General features: G+C 36.8%; 1 protein-coding gene across 1 annotated transcript in view; it reads right to left on the minus strand.

Moving 5' to 3' along the window:
* dok6 (docking protein 6) overlaps positions 1-19,082 on the minus strand; it is a 67,824-nt gene that overhangs the window by 13,239 nt on the left and 35,503 nt on the right. Inside the window, exons 2-4 of the mRNA XM_088401517.1 lie at positions 18,167-18,274; positions 14,954-15,068; positions 7,511-7,630 (exon numbers count right to left, since the gene is read on the minus strand). Coding sequence (XP_088257643.1) covers positions 7,511-7,630; positions 14,954-15,068; positions 18,167-18,274 — 343 coding nt within the window. The remainder of the gene's footprint in view (positions 1-7,510; positions 7,631-14,953; positions 15,069-18,166; positions 18,275-19,082) is intronic.

Consider the following 19,082-nt stretch of genomic DNA (forward strand, 5'->3'; position numbering starts at 1 on the left):
TTTAAAATGTGTCATTAATCGAGGGTGCGCTTTATAATCCGGTGTGCCTTATAGTGTGGAAAATACAGTAATTTTGTTCTAATTTAAAAAATATTACTGTGACATTTGTTGATATCTGTTGTTGGTTTTTGGTCACTTCTTGTAAATGCAGATAGAACCTTAAGACTTACTTCCTCCTTTTTATTGTTCAATTTTTTTGTGTTCCAAATATTTCTGTTGGGACCCATAGTTTTTTAGTATTGCGAGTCCTGAGCTCCCAACAGTTTTCAGAGGAAAAACAAGCACTGCATAATATTAATATAATTTATTAATATTTCCCGGAAACATCACCTCCATGTGCCTTTACCCGCTGAGTAGGCTCTCCACTTGATTGTAAATTATTGCTCCACCCCATTTACACAATAGTTAATAGCCTGATGACCTTGACTGTGACTGAAACCACCATCTTATCGCAACACAACAGACACTGCATCTGTAAAACTGAAATTTACTATGGGGAAAAAAAGGAAAATGCAAAAACACAATCAACATTGGAAGTTTCCAAAAAAAAGTCAAAAGCTGTTATACACTTGTAATACAGAATTATGATCAACTACTGTGAAATATGCACCCCCCACCTAAAAAAAAAGGTAGCAACTATATAAAGCAACTAAGACACATAAGTGAACAATAACTAAGTCTCTAGACTCAAAACTCCAACATAAACATAGCAAGACTCGGAAACTAGATTCAAAAACTAGACTTGAAAAGAATATCAAAGACATCAAGCCTATACTACAAAAATAAAGCCAACTACATGGCTCTAGCAAATCCATGGCAACTGATACATCACGAAACAAACCAGTCACGACTGTAAATACGGGACCCTATGAGACAAAGTTGATTAAAACATAAAAATTACAAAGCTGACAAATTCATGACATCATGACAAAGGTGGCAAATACATAACTATAGTAACTGATATCACACTGACATTGACACTTGTTCATCTATGGACATTACAGTACTGCATAGCCCAATTACACTTATGTATATCGCTAACCAAAACAATAGCATTTACTACAGCTGTTCCTTAATTGTTGTGAAAAATCATTAACGTGATCGGTGTATTCACATAAACTGGTAGCCCTTCGTATTACGTAGTAATTCTCACTTTCAAAAAGGTTAGTGACCCCTGCAGTATATTATGTCATAGTTCATTTGGACATGATCACTCCGACATGTTGTGTTCTGTCCCGTCTACATCAGTTCTTGCATTTAAACTATGGTCTCACTTGACATCAGTTGTCGTATACTACCAATTTTGCATGGGCTAATATAGATGGTGCGATAACCATGAGCAAATATATCACGGTGTTATGGTATCACGCTATTAGAATTACTCTATTTTTTTAACGTTGAAAGACGCTAGTTTATTTTTAAAAAAACTATGCATATTTGGTACATTAAGAAATGTGCACTGTTTTATGCTTAGTACAAACAATTACATAAATAAATAAGTACATGTTTCTTGTTTTTAATTTGAATTAGTAAATGACAGTGCCACTGTCACTGACAGTGTCACTGGTAAGCTATCCTCCATGCGTGCCAGGAAGGTTAAAAAAAAAAAAACTGTGTGCAACTCTGCAAACCCTAGTGATACCGTATCTCTAGCGCCGCATTTCCATGAGATCCAGCATGACGCTTAGGTGTTATAAATCTTACAAAAAATGCACAAAAATGTGATTTCCCCACTAAAATATGCAGTTCCCCTTAAAGACACCTTACAGCATTTGGGAAATTTCAATTTTTCAGGACATTGGATTCCCATATTTGAACAAGTCAGCATATATTTACTCTGATCAAACACACCCAGATATTCTCCCCTTCCAAGATTTACTATCAGTCGTAAATAATTGAAGCCACAGGAGCGGCATCAAAATGCCTCTGCAGAAACCACAGCGGTAAACAGATCAGTCAGCGTTTGCACAATGCACATTTTCATTCACTCCTGAAAATAATACAGCTGTGTATTTGTAAATACCAAATCCTACACTAAAGCTAAAACCTCTTTGGGATGATGGCTTTGTTCAAATCTTATAAAACGTCAGCATGAGAGACAGAAGGATTAAGACAAAAGGATGAGTGATGGATTATTTGTCAGAGTGAGATGTGCAGCAGCCTTTAATCTTGGATGAAATTTTGTCTCTGTCCCTTGTAAAGCACACACCAAAATACACCATTAAAGGCCTCCTTTATTTATTCTTTTTAATTATTAGTTTATGAGAACAAAATAAATAGCAATTGCAGTGGACCCCCGTGTCACAGGGTCCCTGGCTTCCGTTTTTCTGTTTTTATGTTGCGATGTGGAATACTGAGTTTTTTCGTCCCCTCGTTCCGGTATTTTCCCGGTTTTGCGACAACTGTCATGACCCTAAGGGGTTGGCTGTATTTGTGTTGTTTTGTCTCCACCTGCAGGCGTTTTTAGGTAATTGCACTTATTTTCTGTTGCCATCACATGACTACAATCTGGTCTGCTATTGGTTGGCCTCACTCTTTTCAAAATGGCGGAATGGTCAAGCTTTGTTTTATCGTGCGTGGTCACAAAACCGTATTTATAGTGCATTTTACTGCTTAATTCAAACTTGAAACGGTTAGCCATGGGTCCCATGATTGCTAGTGATGTCAAAGAGAGAAGTAAGAAGATGATTTATATGGAAACGAAGCTGGAGATAATCAAGAAATACAAAGTACGCCACCCTTACTAGGGAATATGGGCATATAACAAGCTTAAGGGCATTTAAAAATGTTTCTAGTTTTTAATTATGATGTTTTCTGTATTGTATACATGTATATTATATGTGCATAGCACTTACTATACTATTTTGGTACCAAATTTTAATATGTATGTAAAATTTTGATGATTTTACCTGGGGCTCTAAAAGCTTTAGCTATTAAAATAAGTTTGAATTGGCCGCCATACGGGGAATTCATTTTACGAGCCCAACCACGGAACGGATTAATCTCGTAACACGGGGGCCCACTGCACCGCAATTCCCCGAACATAGGACGTACCTGTGTATAGAATGTCCCCTTAATTTTAATGTCAAGTTTGAGAATTTTTTTTTATGTTACCATGTATCGGACGCACCAAAAGTTTGGCAACAATGTAAAAACTAGACCACAACATAAAGAATGTCATCTTTATCAGTTCTTCATCTTGCCTTGTCGTTCTATCTCTAAGTTATACATTTTTTGTGGGTTATGTTAAACGTCTTTCAGATTTCCCACATTGTGTGCGGTCAGTGAACACTGCACCAGTGTAACGCTGAATGCGCCCGAAGCAGTTGTTTTTCCTTCTCAGCATGACTCAGCTCATTTTGCCATGAATACCGGAGGTTGCGCACCATCTGTGTTCCACCAAGTTTATTATTCCGTGTGTATGCCAAAAGACCACAATTGATAGACTAGTCAAATGGAATACCCTCCGTGTTCTTTAACCGGTCTTTAAACCTAACCCTCCATACCTTGCGACTCTTAACTGAATCAACTAGAGACATTATATCATTTAAACGATCCTTTCCGTTTTAGTCATATTCTTGTGTGACCAAGGAAGGATTCGGACATTGGTTCCGTTTGCTCACTTCTTTAATCGAAAATAATGCCGTAACAAACTCAGCAAATACTCAGCTGCTGTTAGCGGCAATAAGCACCCAACTGAGTTCTTCCTTCTAGCTTGTGACGTTACAGTAGTTATTGTAAGTAAGAATACGGCCTGTATAAAAATGCACATCGGTGCGTCAAAACGTACTTCATCTTCCTTGAATGGTGCTGAATAAAAAAAAAATCTAATCTTCAAGTTACTGTTTATACATTTGGCCTTTATTTAAAAAAAAAAAAGTGTGTCTTATAAGACTTGTATCATTTGTGGCTGAAAGGTCAAGTGACATATAAAAAAAGAAGCTGAAGTCCAACCGAGGAACTGAAAGTCTGGTAGAGATAAAAGTTGAAAGCCATGAAAGGAGAAGAGGAATAAATCCGCTGTTCGTATGGATCAGTGGGTCTCAACATTTTTACAGCAAGTCCCCCCTAAAACAAGCTCTTCAAATACCAGCATCAAGGCCAATATGAAAATGACCTTAATATATATTAAGAGTTAAAATTTAAAAATAAGTAAGCTACACATAGGCTTGGTCAATGAAAGTTTAACAACCAGTCCGATGGTATAATTTGATAAATAACGGAATACATTAATGATACTAAAAGACTGTGTTCAGACACGTGTTCAAATTTTGGTTACATTGGTGTCAAAGGACAGAAAGAGTACCCAAACATTTACTTGTATGTTTTGCAAATTCATCTTTACACGATTATGATGAAGATATTTTTGCATGAATTCCCTTCCAGTGGTTGCAGACTTTGGAGACAGGCATGCACGTCTTCCACCCCATTTAACTGTCGGATGCAGTGGGGGCTTCTCAATAATCTAAATGGGCTCTCACTAATTACACTCAATGAGTCCGAAATAAGCCATGCGTCTGCACTGGATAGAAAATAGCATTGTCATCGCTCGGTGTATTTTTAGGTTACTCTGATCTAATGATGGCCTCCTGCTGCTGGGTAGGGGTTGTGTGTGTGTGTGTGGGGGGGGGGGGGGGGGGGGGGGGGGGTGGGGGGGGTGGGGGGGGGGCTTACTAATTGAAACAAGGCTGCAAGACCTTGCCTCTGGACTTCCCAGCTTACTAACGGTGGTACAAACTTAGTACTGTAATTTATGGATTGTTTTGTCATGGGCATAAAAAGATTAGTGCCAGTAGAGAGAGAAAAAATGTGGCAGGGTTCTTACTTTTATCGCAAAAGTCTAACTTTATTCTCAGGATCATCACTTTGAAGTGAGAATTTGGACTTAATTCCCAGAATTCTCTCTTTGGTCACGATTCTGATTTTATTTTGAGAATTCTGACTTTTAAGTCAGAAGTGAGAATTCTGACCTTTTTTTCCCCAGAAATTCAGATTATCTTCTCAGTATTCTAACTTCAGTGACAAATCTTACTTTACTCTCCAAATAATCAGTTTCTGGTGATTATTCTGACTTTATTCTCAGAATGATTAACAATCACTATTCTGACCTCAGAATTCAGATTTTTAATGAGAAGTTAGAATTTATTTTAATAATTCATATTTAATCCTCAGAATTATCACTTCAAAGTCTCAGTTTCTCTATCATTCTCAGAACTCTGACTTTAAAGTAAATCTCACCTCGGAATTCTCTTTGGTCAGACTTCTGACTATTCGGAATTAAGAGTTTATTCTCAGAATCATCACTCTATCACAAATCCGACTTTATTCTCATAATCCAGAGTTTAAAGCGTTTGACTATTCTTAGAATTCTCAGTTCTGATTGTAAGGATTTTGACTTCAGTCATAATTCTGACTTTAAAAAGCGAATTCAAGAAATAAAGTGTGACCTTTTCAGGCTCCTGACTATATAGTGAGGAGTACTGACTTCATTCTCATAATTCCCATTTTAAAGTCAGCCATTGCTGATGTTAGTTCTCAGACTTTTGACTTTCGGTTTTGAAAGTCAGAATTCTGAGAAGAAAATCTGAATCCTGATTTTAATTCTGAGAATTAATTGGTTTTGAAAGTCAGAATTCTGAGAAGAAAATCTGAATCCTGATTTTAATTCTGAGAATTAAAATCAGGATTCAGATTTTCTTCTCAGAATTCTGACTTTCAAAACCGAAAAACCCAATTCTCAGAATAAAGTCATTATTGAAAGTCAGAAGTCTGGCTTTGCCGCATGTGTTTTGAAGGTTGTACAGGTCCGTACTCTAAAACTCAAAATGAAATGAACGCCATAGTGCCGTTTTAAGCCTACTTGTTTTGATAGTTTATGGTCATTTTTAGACTATTTTTTTCATGCTTTATCGTTAATCAAAGACCCAAATTGGATCAAACTGACACCCGTGGGTTAAGGTGAGAATTCTGAGAATATGTCAGAAATCTAACTTGAATTCTGACTTCATAATTCGGATTTGAGAAATTATCCAATTATAGTCAGAATTCTTAATTAAGTCAAAATTCTCATCTCACAGTATTCTGAGGATGAAGTCAAAATTTTAACAACATAAATATATATATATATAAAAATAAATAAATATATATATATATATATATATATATATATATATACACACACACACACACACACACACATATATATATATATATATATATATATATATATATATATATATATATATATATATACATATATATATATATATATATATATATATATATATATATACATATACATATATATATATATATATATATATATATATATATATATATATATATATATATATATATATATATATATATATATATATATATATATATGTTTTGGGATGTACTCTGGCAGTACCATCTTTGTTAGTTAACCAGAAAGTTTGTGAACAGCTGGACACGCTCCGCAAGGGTCAGAGCGGAAGAAAGGAGAGGGGTTATTCTTGCCCAGCTGCCCTCATAAATGAGCGGCTTCATTTAGAAATTGGTTGTTGAAATGCTATGATTAGACTATTTAGTAAGGAATAAATACTCGGCAATGTTGCTGATGTAATAAACGTGCGCGTGCGTGATTATTCCCGAAATCATGAACGAACATGCAGGAATCTTTCACCAATATGTTCAAAAGCATTCTTCAACTGGGCACGTGAAAAAAGTTTAAATTAAATGTGAAAGATTTATCAGATTTATCAAATAGGTTATCAGATAATTTTGTTAGACTTTAAAAAGTGAAAATTCTGAGAAGAAAGTAGGGAATTTTTACAAAATACAAATGCTCAGAAAAAAGTAAAAACTCTGAGACTGAAATGGGAACTTATATTAAAGTCATACAGTCTTACAGTGAAAACTAAAGTCAGAGTACTGAGATAACAGTGAGAATCCACCTACCTTTTTTTCCCCCCATCCCTGGCCCTAATCCTTTCCTCTATCACGGCGAAAGCAATGTCATAAGGGAGCCATGAAATGTAACTTTCGAGTTATAAGAAAATTCAATGATAACACGTTGATGCTAGTATTTACAGCACAAACACATTTTATGATTGCCTGTTGCCTTTCACTCCTTCTAAACTACATAAGCGAATAAGCTCCATTCCATTTCCTTTGAGCGGAATATGTGTGGGAGCAGCACATTTATTTCACACAGCTTCGGGAGCATAATCTCATCCATCTCTGTGACAAGGTTCATTACGAGGGAGGCCAGTGATGCACAGCACTTCGCATTAGGACCTGGAACAGAGCCCTGACCGCAGCCTGTGACCTGTGCACCCACGCTCATGTTTCCCACAGCACATACTTTTGAAGTTAAACCAACATCTACTTAACGCAAAAACGGGCGGGTATTGACAAAAAAGCCTCCTCATTAGCCAGGCCTAATTGAACAGCGGCAGCTCTCCTCTCCGCACAAAATTGACGCGAGATGGCGGTCCGTGTGAACGGGGACTAATTGGGCACTCACCGTTCTGCTCCCGTTGCACCCCCGCTGCTAGCAAGTCCGGCTCGCCCAGGCTGATGTCGTTGAGACGGCTGCCCAGGCACTCCACGCTCAGCAGTTTGCACCATTCCTCCGCATCCAGCTCTGCATGTGGCGGCACAAACGGCACAGCGATGTAATGACCGCGGGTTAGCATCCGATGCATTAAGGCTAGTATTCATCGAGAACAATAATAAACAATCCGCTCTATGATCTGGCGAATATTTACAAGTGGAAATCATCAGATCACATGGTTATGTACAGTGTATGTCTTTAGACTTAAGTAACATTTGGCTCATTATATAAGGTGCTGTCATTGTGTCTTCCAGTGTTTAATACAGCAATATGGTAAACAATGCGGCAGAAATGGACAGTTTCTTCAAATTGCTTACGCGAAGGTGCATTTGTATGTGGTCACATATTGAGCACGACGGTACACTGGAAAGACTGTGTGAAACAGTTTTCTTTTTTTTTTTGTCTTGTTTTAAATTTAACATTGATTTTATGCTAGGCCAGGGCTCAGCAACCAGCCCGAGGCTCTTTAGTGTCGCCCTAGTAACTACCTGGAGCCATTTTCACACAAAACGTATGAACATGGAAAAGGATGAGGGGAATATATCTTTGGTTTGGATACGCCACAAACATTCAAAACAAATATTACATTTCTGTCAACAAAGATTTGCGTCATTGTCATGTCTCCTGTTCACCCTCCTTTTTTCTGTTCTGTTGTGGTTCGGGTTTCCACCTTTGAGGACACGGCCGAGTGGCTGACCGCGCACCTGATGTGCATCAGCCATCAGTGGGTTTCTTAAGCGCCGACGGAGCAGGAGGACAACACCGGGTGATTCCTCGCCTTCCACTTTTGCTCGTTCTTGCGATTCCTGCCGACTGCCTCAGTATATTATATTAGGTTTTGCTGTACTTTGTGTCCTTTGGTTTTTCTCCCGTTGTGGACATTGTGAGTTGCTACTTTTCTCCCATTGCGTCGTTCTCCTGGACTCTGTCCCCTCTATGCTGCCCGGTGTGCATTTATTCACAAGACTACTCTTTACATCTCGCTTTTGGTTGTAATTTGGTCATTTTTTTGTTGTACTTTCATCATTTTTGTATTTTGTGAACTTTTCCACGCACTGCCTACACCCTTTGTTATTAAACTTCTACTTTGAACTGCTTACGAGCTTGTTCGTTTGCTTGGGGTCCACCACTTGTTTGACGCTGTGGTTACGACGTGACAGTCATAGCCTGCAGTGCACATTTCTTTCAGGTAAAATAGAAACGTGCCTGCATGTTTGACTTTTAATTAGAAGTTGACAAATAACAAAAGCATCTTACATGCCTAATGATGAGAAAGTGTCCAGTGAAGTCCAAAAACAGAAGTCACATAAACATGGAAATTTGGAATTATACATAGCGGTATCGTTGCTTTGTTGCTCGGGTTCAAGGAAGACGTTCCATTAAGTTGTTGTTTTTCAAATCCTTCAACTAAAAATGACAATAAAAAATCAGTTTTATGTATTTTATTTCTAAAGTAAAGCAGTCACATGGTGTGTCATTCTCTGCTGAGTGCGCTGCGGGGAAAACAAACATTTAATCATGAAGGCTCATTATTGTGGCCTACTTAGTCATTTTGATAGTAGGGTAATGTAGACACTTACAGCATGTGTTGCTTTCATTATCAGGCTTATATAAGGCTTTCAAATTTTCTGCGGCTCCAGACAGGTTAGTTTTTTTGAGGGTGTTTAATGTGGCCGTTTCACAACATTTTGGGTTGCTGATCTTTGTCCCCGTCACTATTGTTGGAGTGACTATTTTTAACCTTGTAAACATTTGCTTGATGATTTAAGTGTGATTTCTAAATGAAAATTGATTGCTATTTTGTTGTTGTTGTTGGTTTGTTTCATCTAATATTTAGATGAGTGTTTACAAATAACGAAACCAATTTTATCTGTCAAGAGATTATGATTTGTAATTAATTGATCTAATTCAGGCGTACCCAAAGTCCTGCTCTCAGTCCGATTGTGTCCCGCATTTTAATTTTCACAGGCCCGCATCCTCTGTTATGAAATCAAGACTATGCGAACCACTAGCACGATGGACCACAGTACAAAATGTGTATAAATAAGCTGCCTTACTTTCACGACTAAAAGGGGCATTTAAAAGTCATAAATTATTGCCAAAATCTACAAGGTATTTGAAGATGCGCTGCGTCATGTGTGCACCTAGTTTCAAAATCTGTAAATGTTGCTGAGTGACTTCAATGAGTACTCATATACACACACACACACACACATACATACATACATACATACATACATACATACATACATACATACATACATACATATATATATATATATATATATATATATATATATATATATATATATATATATATATATATATATATATATATATATATATATATATACACATATACATATATATACACACACACATTATATATATATATATATATATATATATATATATATATATATATATATATATATATATATATATATATATATATATATATATATATAGAGAGAGAGAGAGAGAGAGAGAGAGAGAGTGTGAGAGAGAGAGCGAGAGAGAGATACATATATATATATAAAAAAGGAGGATTTGATTGAGGATGTTTAAGGGGAAGGGTGGACATGAAAGAGGAGGAACGACGTGCACTAAAAATGAAAAGCATACAGCCGAAAAAAAAGGTAAATTAAAAAAAAAAAAAATCAGTTGTCGCTTTTTTTTTTAGTAACCTCAACTGATAGCTTGAACTTCATTTCAAAGCAATACTGTGTGAATGTGATTGATTTCAGACCGTGCTGTCACAATAGAGGCCAAAGTATTACAAATTATGATTAAAATAAAGCACCGTCCATCCTGTCAATCACAGTTTTGCTTAAATACAGGGTATTCTTGGATTTATTTTTTTCAAAGAGCATTGCCGTGGCTCGCTAAATTAACGTCTTTGTTGCTACTGTAAGCTTTGGCCACAGTCGCAGTTGGGTGCTTTGCATTTGTGGTAAGCTTAACTTGAGCTGCTTCTGTGATAAGCAAGCTCCTTCTTACAAAGAAAGCACACCACTGTTCCTTTATCAAAGGTGCCGTCAGGGAGTTTTTTGAAAGTGAATTTACTGTTCATCGGACTGATAACGTTAACATGCTCTTCCATTTTCACGTCTTCTTCTGCCACTGAACTTTTCCCTCCCACCCACAGTATTCCATGTCAGATTATATGCCTCGCACACTGACAGCCAAACAGTGTCAACTTCAGGGTGTGATTGACCTTTTCCGGCCCCCAACATTTGAAACTGAGGAGGGCCGATACATAATGAATCTTATGAGCGTGCAGAAAGCAAGATTAAAAATGAGATTAACATGATACAAAAAAGCTTTAAATGTTATCCTAATTAATGTTATTATGACACCCCTAAAAACAATGTTACTCTTTTGATGAATGACTATACATTGAAGATCATATTGGAATAAACTTGAAAAATAATCAATTTAAAAAATTACCCTTGTTGTTTTTGGTTCTTATTAGGGGTTAAACTGACCAGTCAGCTCTACCATTCCACTTCATGTGTTTTGGAGTTAACTAAAATGAAAACCTCTAAAATTAGCACATGGTGGCTTTGCCGAGTAACCTAGCAGCAGTGCTTCTAGTGTGGTTAGTTATTTTACTAAATGTAAGACTAGCAGCAGGGTCATTCGAAAAATACAATACATGTAGATTTTAACACTAGGTGACAAGCAGCCATAAATGATCATGTCAGAAAGACAATCTGCTGAAACAAAAACAGTCAACTATTAACCTGTCTATTGAGAAAGATCAACAGTTAATAATATCCCCACCCAAAAAAAATACAACTATTCTAGCAAGACACACACTTGCAATTTCCGCCCTCCTTCCACTTGACGACGCAACTTTTAAAGGCTTTGTAAAAGCGGTGCCAAACTCATGAATCATCAGGCGAGAAGTCAATAAGTTATTTCCCAAATTCGATAAAAACACAATGCAGTCTTGAGCTTGATAATTTGTGTGGAGATGCAAACGGGAAACAATTTTGAAGCAAAAGACACTAAAGTACAATTGACTTCATCCTTTCGAAAAACGACACGACTTATGCAAACAAAATATTGGGTAACAAATCAAAAAAAAAAAAATAAAGTCCACGTGTATTTTTAAGGAAAGCATCTCATTGAAGACTAAAGTGTGCGGTGCTGCACTATCAATACTTGGGAGGAAAAAAAGCTTTCGTCAAAGTGTCACAGAAAAGTCAAAAGAAGTGTCCAAATTGTTCAGCATAGGTGAAGCTGAATTTAAATTCAGGGGCTAAGGGGCATAACCCAGCACCCGATTGAGGAATTTACTGATGATGAGACGCATCTAAATACTGTAATCAATGGTGTCTCTACATGAACTGACCCTATCGGAAAGGACAAATGACCTCATTAAGACAAATCATAGGTTCTGCGGATGTTTTGGTTGTGAATGCCAATTTTCCTTCCCGATGAGTCAGAACAGATCATGTCCTCCTTGGAGAAGTCTTCCAATAGTCTCTTGCGAGCTTACGGTGATAGCCACCGATGTATGAAATGAGGTAAAAGCAGGAGTTGTTTATCTTTGCCAGCTCCTTAACTCCAAATCCCTGTGGGATTCTTGGATGTGTAACCACGGTCAGTGATGTGTACGGAAAGGCATATGGAAGTGCGGCGGCGGCGCAGCTGCTGTCATGTTTCTGTTTCTCTTCATCAAAGCACATTAAATCTTTGTGTGTATCAGTGGCGGTATCTTCGAATTCATTCATGCCGCACCGTCTTGTATTCCGCATTTCCAGCGGGACATATCTGCACAGCTTAGCGGGGTGAGCGGATGGTCTGTTGGTGCCTGAAGCGCTTCATTCACAGACATCAGAGAACACAACTACATTTACACACAGGAGGCAGCTACTTAATGCCTCCCCCGATTCACACTCTCTCTTTCTAAGTTACTATGGCCTGTAAGTGCCTCCTGCACTTTGAAGGCCCGAGTGGAAAAGGAGCTAAACAAACAGCTAATGCATGAGGAAAATACAGTGGGTGGCGAGCTCAGAAAAACAAGCCATGCACACAGAGAGAATATGTGGGAAGGAATAGTCTTTTTTTTTTTTTCAAATCAATTTGTATGAGCAAGTTTCATCTTTTCATTGTGCTGAGTATTATTTAAGACATTGTGCTGAGTATTATTTAAGACAATAGTTCAGCACAGAAAACCAGGGGTTCTCAAACTTTTTGAGAGTCAGGGACCCCTTTTACAAAGCAAATTTTCCAAGGACCCCCATTGCAAATATTACAAAAACATTTTGACAAATTTTCAAAATCATTTTTTGAAATATTTTCACTCATTCAATGCCAGGGACATATTTTCACGTTTTTAAGAGTCCGGACAGTCGATCCAGATACTTAAATATTAAAACGATACATAAGTACATTAAGGACATTAATTTCCAGATACTTACGTATTAAATCGATACTTCAGTACCTGGAACTGATTGTCGGGACTCTTAAAAAAAAAATACATATTATTTCAAGGACTCCCAGGGGTCCCACTTTGAAAACCATTGCCTTAAACAGTTGATTTTTTTTTTTCTGTGACTTTTTTTTAAAACACATGTATTTGCAGACGCATTGAAACTTTTTCATGTATGTTGTGAGTACATACGAATGTATTTGCAGGTATGTTCGAACTGATTTATAAGTCTGTTTGAACGCATTTACAAATACGTTCTAACGAATTTCCAAATATTTATTTGCGAGTGCGTACTTACAAATTATTTTTAACGTACATACATTTGCGCATACGTGAATGTTCAAATGTATTTTCAGGTATGCACTAACCTATTTTCATGTACGTTTTAATGTATTTGCAGGTGTGTTTGAATGTATGAGTATATTTGAATGTACGTGGAAATGTATTCCAACATATTTGCAAATATGTTTGAAAATAGCTGCAAGTACATTCAAATGCGTTTGCAAGTAAATTCTAATGCATTTACAGTTATATTTAAATGTATTAGCACGTATGTTTGAATGTATGAGTACATTTGAATGTACGTGCAAATGTATTCCAACATACATGGAAATATGTTTGAAAACAGCTGTAAGTACGTTCAAACGTATTTACAGTTACATTTGTATGTATGTCAAGTAGGTTCAAAAACATTTGCAAGTAACTTTTGAGACGTATTCACAAATACGTAACAAGTGAGCTTGCCAGCATCACATGATCAAACTCAAGAAAACAGGAGGGCCATGATTGGTTGTGATCTAAGCCCTGAGCAACTGTTATTTTCAGGCAAAAGCAAATAGCAAAATGGCCGCTTAAGAGAACTTCTTTTGTAACTCAGTAAACAAGTACAGTGATCCCCCGTACTTCGCTGTTAATGGGGGGTGTCAACACCCCGCAAAGTTTGAAACCCGCGAAGTAGGGTATCAGTTCCTAGATTTCTATGTACGCCCCAATGTAGCCGCAGTAACCATAAACAATCCTTTTTTTTTGTATTTTTTGCCTATTTTATTTTCTTTCTCCTATTATTTAACATTACATTATCCTTATTAACATTCTTGTATATTCATTAAATAACTAATATTACTTAGCTTGTTGAGAATTTGTTCTCAAGACTGGTGAAAGAGTACGCAAGTCATCACATTGACCTTCACATTTATTTTGGCTCATGTATGGTGTATCATGTAGTATCTGTTGAATAATAAATCAACAACAATCTTAAAGTCAGTAAACTAACATATAAACACTTGCTTTAATCTATGAATTTACTGTATTTTTAGCCGACATTAGCGGGTTAGCAACAACTAACTACTACTAACTATAAAGTGTAACCTCTACACAAACGAACACATACAGTAAACAGAATAAACACTCATCGCTTACCAAACATAGGCAGTAGCGTGCGTTATCAACATAAATGATAATAAACTATAAATATGAGCTTACGTTGTCATTCACTACGTCACCGTAATAAGCCGAATGACTCACAGAGAAACAGGAAACGGAAATGCAACGTGACCCGACAAATTAAAAGCATGCATTTCTAAATAAGACAACAAACGTCACAAACTCTGACGCTTGAAGAATTCTTTACATAGTTATTAACTAATATTACTTAGTTATTTGATGAAGACAGTCCTGTATAATGTATTTTTTTTGCTTTTTTCAATTTTTTTTCCATTTTTATGGATTTTTAAATTTATTTTTTATTTTGAAATACTTTTAATTTAACTTTTAAAGTACTGAGAGCGCGATATCTGAGGCCGCGAAGTAGGAGGGATCACTGTAGTCCGAGTTGTCCAAAACATACTGTAAGATCAACTCCATAATATTTTAGTACATTCATATTTCTTGAGACAAAAAAGGGAGCTCACCTGATTCACAGGCAAATGTCTTGGATGTGTCATCACAGAAGATAATGGCCACAGCGTGCTTCTTGGTCTCCTGCGGCATCCTGCTAATGTTCTTGATATTATGGAGCTCAGTGATCTAAGGAGGATAGAATTGGCAGCGGAACATTAACTCGGTTGAACGCGGTCGACGGTGGCAGTGGCGCTTAATTGACCTTCTCTTGCCGCTCTGTTAAAAGTGCAATTGTAGTTTCGAGGCGTTTGCATGTAAACAATGTCACTTCAGAATTCAAGGCATTACACGTGCACACACACATAGATGTCTAACGCCATCCCCTTTATGCCATTTCAGATAATAAAGAGCGCAATCAAATGCATCTAAATCCCCTAAGCCAGAAATCGATGTGGACTGGAAAAACCTCCAAACAAAAAGATTACATTTAATTGAATATCACTCGTATTTAGGCTATTTTGTTCTACATGACTCAGCCTTGATGATAAAGCCTATTACATTACTGCAGTCCATCGTGTGCAAACTGCAGGCCTTTTGCCAAACAAGGCTGGGAATGAATTAGCTGGGCTACAAAATAAAGCGTAAAGATTAAAAGCCTGGCCCGTATAACATAGACAAGATATGCAGACCACACATTCCTTTTTCTGACACTATAAATGATGAAAAGATACGCTATCATTGTAATTGAAGTTACAGAGAGATAGGGCAGTAATAAAAACGTGAAAAGATGCAATTTGGGCGTTCTTATCAAGCTCCAAGATGGTATCAAAATATTTTATGTACGCGTAGATACAATGTGTGCGTCCTCAGGTAAGCAGACACAAAGTAAGCATCAACAGAGGGAATTTCTGAGCCGTAAATTCCAGCATCCGTCTTCCCGTGTATGTTTGTAGCAGTATATGAAAAGAAAATATTTGGTTGCCTTCCCAGCCTCCGGCAAAAATTGAATCATTTCAGATGAGTCCCATTCCACATCCTAGCCCCCCCCCCCGCCATTGAAAGGAGTTGCCTTTAATCTCATATTAGCACCAATATGCTTTGCTTGCAACACTTATTTTTTTCGTTTTTATAATTGTCAGGAAGACTTGAGAAGCATACAAGCAAAGACCTCAAAACAAGCTTTCAGCAGGCTAAAAATATTCTGGATTTCCGTTACTGTGTGTGCCGACTCACAGCGAGGAAGTGAGCGAGTATGGAGATCTGGAGAAAAAGTGTGTAAAGAAAGCCAATCCTCTTTGTGTTGAGTGTGTAAATCAGCCACCAGCGCAGCCTATTTCCTCCCAAATCACAGCGGCGTCAAATGAAGCTCTGAGAACGGGACCTTTCTTGATCTTTGCGGGGATGTATTACCAAGTGCACTGGTGCATGTGCGTGCCCATCGCTCACTTCGGCACCAGTTGTATGAGAAGCCCCGTGGGGCGGTGGAGGCCTGTGTGTAACCACACGGGACGGCCCATGTGACAATATGATGCAGTGGACAGACAGCGGCTTCAATCAGAGTGCATGGAGGCAAAAGCGTCATCTCTACTCTATTGTGCTTTCTGAGGACAATGGAAAATGTCAGACAGTTCAACATGTCCTACTGATTACAGTTTCCATATGTCAAATTTAAAGGCATACAAAACTTAATTAGCCATTTTCAGTCATAAAAAAGTTAATGTCCATACTTAATTTGATAACGCCATTATTTTTCACGTGCAATTAATACTTAAAAAAAACACATTTTGCCACTTACTTTCAACTTTTGCTCGGTTTGGTCATGTGACGTTCACAAGCCGAGCCGTGAGTGGTCTTTACCTGAGCCTCAAATCAATGGAAAAAGGTTTTATCAAAGGTATTACTTGTATGTGGCAAGTTAACTATAGATAAAACATTAACTTTTTGCTGCTGAAAGTGGCAAAAAAAGTTTAGCAAACCGTTCAGACAGTATGTCACCAGTGCAGGGCACGTTACTTTAAAATGAGTCTATCATGCAAATTCAACTTTTTGGAGCTCTTAACTACCGTAAATTCCGCACTATAAGGTAAATTCCGCACTATAAGGCGCACTGGATTATGAGGTGCTTTTTAAATGAAAGGTCTCTTTTTAAAGTGGTTTCATATATAGCTTGCACCGCATTATAAGGTGCATAGAATAGAAGCTACAGTAGTGGCTGGGATTGCGTTATGCACCCACTAGATGGAGCTGCGCTAAAGGGATTTTCAACAATACAATCAGATAAGTCAGTCAAACGTTATTAATAGTCAATCAGAAATTAAGAATAGAGATGATTTGTGAAAAGTACTCTGAAAAATGGGAAAAAATACAGTTTACATTAAAAGATCAATGCTAAGATGAATCAAGAGATTAAAGATTATTTAATTAATTATTAAATGTTTGTTTACATTCAAATTGCAACCAAAAACCTTAAAATATATTTTTATGTTGTTTTAAAAACGGTTTCTGGGTTTATTTTATAAAACTGCACTTTCTTTTACAATAACTCACAATTTTTGTGCCTTGTCCCCATAAATATTGCTTCAAAATTGGAGCATATAAATTATATCTAAATTTCAAACAGGATTGTTATGAAAAATAGACATTGTGCCGAAGGTAATATCATATATATACCTATAATTAATTGTGGAACATTTAAAATTTGAAAATACAGTGCCCAAAAATGCACTCACTTTATTTTTTGTCACTGTACAATGATTATTTTAGTCAATTTTAATCAAAGTAATAAACCTCAAATACATAGAGGTTTGATTTATAAAAAATAAAACCGGTGCTAAATGCTACATGCCGACATCCATTCCGACTTGTTCAAGCACAGGTCCAAGGGCTGAAGGAGACATGTCAAGCTGTCTTTTCCTTTTCAAAATGCGTCAAATTCCTTGTTGACAACAAAGACGCAATTAGGCGACGCTTGACGAAAGTGCATTTAAAAGTGCAAACCCGCTAAAATGGATGCATACTATATCGAATTTGAGGCGCAATAATCATTTTAAGCCTTGTAAATGATATAATATTACTTATTTTGCATTTGAATTAATGTTATTCAAAACAGATATGTGAAAAAAATTGGCCAGGTTTTGCAGGTTTAAGTCGACCCCCCCCAATATATGTACTTGTATATGTACATGTACTTAGAGATATATGGTAACGGTTCCAGTAATATGATTAGTGGTATGCGAAATTAACACATTGCTGTCCGTATCAGTATCATTTGGATATAATTTTACCTTGTGAAAACTCCTAAAGTAGGCGGCTTTCTCATCAGGATATTTCTCCAAGCGTCGTGGTCCTTTACTGGATGCCTTTTTGAATACCAGCCAACATCTTCGAAAGATCTGCCAATAGAGAGAGGTTGCAATTAACTTCCTGAAATGAAGCCAAAATGCTATCCGCTTTTATCATATGGATACTTGAAGAAATATCTGATAAACTCGTGTACAAAGCTTTTTTAATCTATACATAGGGGAAAGGTTATTTGGCTCAATAGGCATATTACATTCAGTAGATATTTTTAACAGGCTTTACTTGATTTTTTTTTTAACTGTTTTTTTCAAAAAGAAAAAAATTACATTCATGAATATCATAAAATATTCAAATGCCCTCAAGATGAATTCATGTTTAATTAGCAAAAATATTTTGCTCACGGGGAATTATTATTTTAAGTTCCGCATTTAATTAGTAAATCATTAATGGATCAAATGTGTTTTGATGCATCAAAATCCTTTTAACGAGAGAGTTATGCAAGTTATGCTTCATTACATTTTATACCGCAGCGGTCTAACGATTGCACTGAGCCCATTGCACACACAGTCACATATTGTACATTACATTGTATTGATTACTGGATCAGTCTGCTTTATCCACTGGCTGGAGATGAGACAAATACTGAGTGCAGAGTTTCTTTGGCTTCAAGGTCAAAAGTACAGCTAAGCAAAAGTCGAGATTTGTTCCTATCAATCAAATCATCAAACAAATACCAGTTTAATAGCCAAATGTGTAGCTATTATCACCAATTTGTTAAATTATTTCTTTAAAGGTCTTATTTTTTGCTTTGTGTGAAATTGTTTGAAAAAGAACCAAATCCGACCATAGATTTTGTGCATTGTTGGATCCCATTTTTGATGCATCTCAAACAATTTGAAA

Source organism: Hippichthys cyanospilos, chromosome 19, assembly GCF_059441005.1.
Source record: "Hippichthys cyanospilos isolate Australia breed blue-spotted pipefish chromosome 19, RoL_Hcya_1.0, whole genome shotgun sequence".
Classification (NCBI taxonomy): domain Eukaryota; kingdom Metazoa; phylum Chordata; class Actinopteri; order Syngnathiformes; family Syngnathidae; genus Hippichthys; species Hippichthys cyanospilos.